The 6,373-nt window shown below is 33.6% G+C and overlaps 1 protein-coding gene across 3 annotated transcripts in view; it reads left to right on the top strand.

The window, feature by feature from the left end:
* The first annotated feature begins 1,887 nt into the window (after positions 1–1,887).
* The window catches only part of LOC106468304 (probable 28S ribosomal protein S25, mitochondrial), a 14,587-nt gene continuing 10,101 nt past the window's right edge, over positions 1,888–6,373 (top strand). Inside the window, exons 1-3 of one of the 3 annotated variants that reach the window (XM_022396643.1) lie at positions 1,968–1,982; positions 2,444–2,515; positions 5,045–5,249. In XM_022396643.1, the coding sequence (XP_022252351.1) occupies positions 5,113–5,249 (137 nt within the window). In that variant the 5' untranslated portion in view covers positions 1,968–1,982; positions 2,444–2,515; positions 5,045–5,112. Of the gene's footprint in view, positions 1,983–2,443; positions 2,516–2,575; positions 2,761–5,044; positions 5,250–6,373 lie in introns of those variants that run through there. The other 2 variants (XM_013928723.2, XM_022396642.1) reach the window with 2 other exon arrangements.

Raw genomic sequence — 6,373 nt, 5'->3', positions numbered from 1 at the left:
ATAACAAGCTATAGTTCACGTCTCACGAGCTCGACTTCAACAATACTCTTTGACTGCAGTTCAATAACTCATTACCTACACACATTATCCCGTCACGTTGTGACCGTCTCATATATATATACAAGACCAACACTATATCTAGTAATCTCCCGACAATTCACGAAAGTTCAGGAGAACGAGTGGCGTGACACTAGTCATGTGACCTCGCTGACGCAACAGTATTAAATCAGAGCAGGAGAAAGACCAGGATTTGAAGCCAATAATTGATTTTCTAAAAGCAAGTGTTTTGCGCCCTGCTTGGGAGTAGGTGTCTAGTCTAAGCCCTGTGACAAAGAACTATTGGATACAATGGGACCAGTTGAAGCTTGAAGATAGTATTCTTGTCTGGATATGGGAAACTGCAGATGGGAAAGTGATGATTTGGTAAACAGTTATACCGAGAAAGTTACGGGAAGTTGTGTTGCGTCAATCCCATGATAGTTTAACAGGAGGACATCTCGGAGTTAAGAAGACATTGAGTCACGTACTACAGAGATTTTACTGGATAGGCCAGATGTGGAAGAATGGTGCAGGACATGGAGTAAATGTTGTGCTAAAAGGGGACCCAAGCATAAGGGACATGCTCCAATGAAATTATATCAAGTTGGTGCACCAATGGAAAGAGTAGCCATTGACATTGCTGGTCCTTTGCCTCAAACTCGTGCTGGAAACAAGTACATTTGTGTGGTGATGGATTATTTTACCAAGTAGCCTGGGGCATATGCAATACCAAATCAGAAAGCTACAACAGTAGCTTTGGCTATTAGTGATTTAGCGATACAAGTCCTTTCTTAAATAAAACTAGCTTATTCTTTCTCAATTCTACTTTGCAATACACTTAATTTCCAAAGTCACTTAAACAAACGCTATAATACACAACGAACGATTCACGCGCTTGACTCAATTGTCCGTCTTTATCTCTGTCTGCAATTCAATTTCATTGTTGCCGTCACTTCTTGGCGGTCTTATATACAAGAATACCGCACATCTAGTAAACACTCGAGCATTCAAGAACCTTCGAGAATATCATGACGTGTTACTAGCGTCACGTGACTTCCACTGTCGTAACGCTGCCCCTTCCCGAACAATAGCCACTTAAATTAAACCAATAGATAATTAACAATAACTTAATTAAATCTGTAGAATTTACAAACACAAAATTAAGATACAACAAAGTCTCTTAATTTTGCAGGACGTTTCTTGTTTCCTACTGGTCTCCTTCTCATTGGTTTCTGCTTCACGTGGGATTCATCTGCTCCATCAGGAAATGTCCCATCATCGGCAGGAGCTACATTAGCGGTAGTAACTTCATTAACGGCTTCACTGTTTTCCTTCTCAAAGCCGGGTCGAATTTCTTCTTCAACAGTGGCTTTTTCAGGTGACACGTCTTCAGTAGCGTTATTTGTTCTGTTGTTCATTTCGTTCCAACTGAAATGTCCTGGACCGTGATAATGCTAAAGCCTGTTGGCATGCACCACCTTTAGCTTACCTCGCCGACCACATTTTATTTGGAAAGTCACGTCTGAGAGACGATCCACTATGTCATATGGGCCTTCCTATAGAGAAGACAACTTAGGAGACTTCCCTTTGACCTTCCTGAGATTATACAACCATACCTTGTTTCCTGGTACAAAGCTGACTTCAATAGATTTCTTATCATAACATAGCTTCATGGAATCAGCAGATATTTTTAAGTTTGAACACACTTGATGATGAATATCATCCATACTTTCAGGTAACACTTTCACGAACTCTTGTAGGTTTCTTCAACAGACAGTTGCTGGCCATTTGAAATTTAGATTCATCTTCTAAATAATTGTATAATGCTTTCTTTACAGAGGGCGCTGAAGTTTTAGTGTGGTGAGCAAATTGTAAAGAAAGTTAAATGTACTGTATATGGTTATGAATAATAATTAATATTTGATTATATTATAGATTCATAGGTAAATTAATTTTTTCGAACATATTGTGTGTTAGTTTCTAACCCGTTTCGAAGTAGAATATTTACTTTATAATGTTAATGTCGAAAATACAAAAGAAAAATTGTGTTAATATATATATGATTATTGATAACAATTACTTAATTAACCTTAATTTCGTCTTTATCATGAATTGTATAATTTCTATAATGTTGTGATGGTTGTAAGTTAAGATAACTTTATAACTAGTAAAAGTTGTGCTTACATACAGAATGATTCAAATATCAAAACAACCTAGGGGAAGCAATACCTACACTGCTTCAGGCTTCGGAGAACAAAATGAAAATTGCAATGTGACCATCTTTCACTTCCAAATTTCAGAAAAAAATTTTCACAGGAAGGAGTAACTTCAGATTTATTAAATTTAATATTTAATTAAAAAAATACCTTTAAAAATAAAGTTTCATTTTGTTTTGTACCTGAAGTGAAGGAGGATGACCATAGACAGTTTGGAGATAAATATTTGGCTTATCCGTGGAGTCTTACGTTTCTGACTTGTAAGTTGTTGAATTAGACTTTACATGCTTAAGAAAGACTAAAACTGCTATGTTGACAAACTCCACCATGTATAAAATCTTATCACTTTGACCATAAATGTGCATGCATATGAAATGATGAAGTAATTGGAGACAGAGGTCCAGTGTTTGAAAACTTGAAGGACAGAAATTGAATTTGGATGAGGAATGTATAATGAACTTTTGATATGCAAAAAAAAGTCCTGTCATGGAGCAGAATACTACAGGTATATAAACAGACAGTCCTGTAGCAAGGACTCAGGCAATCATTCTATCAATATTTGAGAAGCTATATACATATGCATTTAGTTGAGAGATAACAGACAGTAAAATACCCTCTAGGAGAGTCTGATATTAAAGTTTATTTCATGTTTTATTCTTTTTACCTAAGTTATCTGTCAGTGTGGGGGTTTCATGAAGAATTAGTAACACTGTTGGAGTAATCCTTCAATATTATTATCGGAGTGGCATTGTGTATTTTGTGAAGTCTCTTGAAGACTACAAGATAATCATTTTCAAACAATGAATATTTTGTATTTCTGCACCTGATTGATATCTCAGGAAACCTGTAAAAACTTTAATAATAGTTAACTGTGGTATGTTTCAGCATCACGTTCTTTTATATTTACTTACAAAACTCTGATTTTGAATACAGAAGGACATACATTGTGTTGGCAATAAACTGTTATTAAATTTCTTTCTCTAAGTTGTGGGATTTTGAAGAAAATAAACATAGTTTTTGAAGAGAGCACCATTCATATGTTAAGATACTCTGGCATCTTTAGTGAAAGAACTCTTATAAAAAAAGCAAAACAACAACTCTTAAACAAAGATGATATTGCATTTCTTCATTAAGTTAAAGTCCAAATGCACTGTCATCTGGTATAATTTGTATACACTAAAAGTTCATTGTGAGTTAATAGTCCATCTCATTACAATACAGATGTCTGCTTGGTTGGGATGATAGGTTTACCCAAGTACCAATGTAATTGATTTAAAAAGAATTATGCCTAAGCTCAATTTAAAAGAAATTACAATTGAACAAAATATAATTTCTTTGTAACAAATCATTTACTTTTTAAAATTTGGGGAAGAAGTGAGATTGACATACAGGAAAGGGATATTTGTACGTAGGATAGTTGTATACAGATATGTAGAGCTAGGTAATTAATGGAATTTGATTATTGTCTACATTCAACTAACAGTTTATTCTCATGTGACTTGGATAGTTGAAAATAGTAACAATTGGAAATACTAAATTTGATTAGCTTCTTATTCTTGTGAGTTGTGACATTACTGAATTAAGCTGAACAACCTTGAATTAATCAAAAATAACAATGAAAAATCATAATGGCAATATTTCAATTACTTGGATGGGTGAAATAATTGAAAACAATAATGGTCAGAAACACTAATTTTGATTAGTTAATTGTTTTAGTGCTGTTGATTTAATCATAATTTTGATAGACTATTTTACCCAGCACTAATAAGTGTAATCAGTACTCATAGGTAATCAGTTAATTATCGAGCTTTACATATATGGGGTAAGCTTTCATTATCCCAAACAAACAGATCCATGTTCTGAAGATATAGCTAATAACGTAAATGTGAGATATAGATGTCCCTACTGGGCAAAAGAAAAATGCACTTTTTTTTAGATCCTAAAACATCAATAAATGGTTTAAAGAACTTGTGACCAATAGTTACCAAAAGTTACTTTTTATATAAATTTGAATTCCATACTTGGAATCCAAATATTCAAAATATAAAGCATGATTTTTTGCAACTCTTCTGTTAACACATATTCTGTTTCCATAGCCTTTCCTTTATCAACAAGTTTTTTCAAGTAAATATTTTCTCTTCTCCAGATTCACCCTATTACAACAGATTCTATTTTTACTATACAAAAACTTCATCCATTCTGTATTAATAATTATCTTTCTCATCAACCACTCTGCATACAGATTATATAATGCCGGTGATAGCATACATCCTTGTTATGTGCTTTTCTTAACCACAGACCAACTGATAAGTTTTCTGTCAATTCATACTACTGCTTCTTGACTCCAGTGTAAGTTCTTCAGTATTCTGATATCTGATTGATCTACCATTGAAACTGATGCTTCCTCCAGTATAATTTTTTTAGGATTCTGGTATCTAATTGAAATACCTCAGTCTGCATTAACATCAAATGGTTAACCCTGCAAAAAGCTTTCTCAAAGTCTGTGAAGTATACATAAAAATTTCTTTGCACTTAGATGGTTCTTTCACCTCTAACCATTATAAATCTGTGGTTTATCTTTATAATCACCCTTTATTAAAACCTGTTTATTAAGCATAAAATATTATGATGACATTCCTACCTCATTATCTTTCCAGTCTATTAAACTTTGAAAAAAAAAGTATTTAGTCCACAAAGTTATTCTTATGAGTGTGAAAGTTGTAGAGACTGTATTGGAGAATGTATCATTTATGCTTATGATAACTGTTTACCTTCCTCTACCTGTGCAGCTCAGCAGTGGTGTTGGTGTGTGATAGTATTTTTCATTTTCCTTGGTGAACACAAACACATCTTCAACATGCCTTTTATGGTTGGCCGAGCACCAATTAGGAGGACAAAGGAATATTTAGAAAAAGGGCGACTTGTATTTAAGGACATGGTTAAGGTGGTGACAATCAACTATAACACTAAAGGCAATGCCCATGAAGGAGCAAGGTCAGATAAGTTTGTTAAAAATATTAGTTATTTTGTCAAAAAGTGATTCCTAAAGATAGTGAATGATGATTATAAATGTAACATAATTGTCAGTAGATATTATATGTATTCAGCATTTCAAATTTACTCTGATTTACTAATGTTCTGACTGCATGGGTGTGAAACTGATTATATGTATTCAGCATTTCAAATTTACTCTGATTTACTAATGTTCTGACTCCATAGGTGTGAAACTGTTTTATGTATTCTGCATTTCAAATTTACTCTGATTTACTAATGTTCTGACTGCATGGGTGTAAAACTGTTTTATGTATTCAGCATTTCAAATTTACTCTGATTTACTAATGTTCTGACTCCATAGGTGTAAAACTGTTTTATGTATTCAGCATTTCAAATTTACTCTGATTTACTAATGTTCTGACTGCACGGGTGTAAAAACTGTTTTATGTATTCAGCATCAAATTTACTCTGATTTACTAATGTTCTGACTCCATAGGTGTAAAACTGTTTTATGTATTCAGCATTTCAAATTTATGATTATCTTTGAAGATAACATAACAATGTTTTGGGACAATGTGGGACCTATTGGTCCATCTCAGCTGTCTATCCTCTAAAACTAAAACTATTATGAAAAAAAAATAAAATATTAAAGCCAGCCCTTATCTTTCATATATTTATTAAGCTTTCTCTTAAACTAAAATTTAATGCCTCCACAACATCCGAAGGCAACCATTCCAAAAGCCAAACACCCTGTTAGAAAAATACAACTGTCTTAGCTGAAGATGACTCCTACCTTGCCAAAATTTATATTTGTGTCCCTTAGTCCTATTATTCTCACTGTTATGTATGAAAAAAGATGATGCATCAACACTATTAGTACCCTTTACAATCTTAAGCACCTCAATCAGATCCTCTCTAACTTTTCTTTTTTAAAGAGAAAACAATTTGAGAGATTTCAACCTATTTTCTATGACAAACCCTCCATCCCAGGCACCATTCTAGTAACCCTTTCCAAAAATTCAATGACCTCCTTAAGGTAAGGAGCCCAAGATGGAATACAATACTCCAAATGTGGCCTAACCAGTGAGCTATACAATGAAATTATAACCTCTTTAGACTTGTAT

Source organism: Limulus polyphemus, unplaced genomic scaffold (genome assembly GCF_000517525.1).
Source record: "Limulus polyphemus unplaced genomic scaffold, Limulus_polyphemus-2.1.2 Scaffold2957, whole genome shotgun sequence".
Taxonomy (NCBI): Eukaryota; Metazoa; Arthropoda; class Merostomata; order Xiphosura; family Limulidae; genus Limulus; species Limulus polyphemus.
Note: the sequence above shows the minus strand (reverse complement) of the source record. Positions and strands in the feature narration are given on the sequence as shown.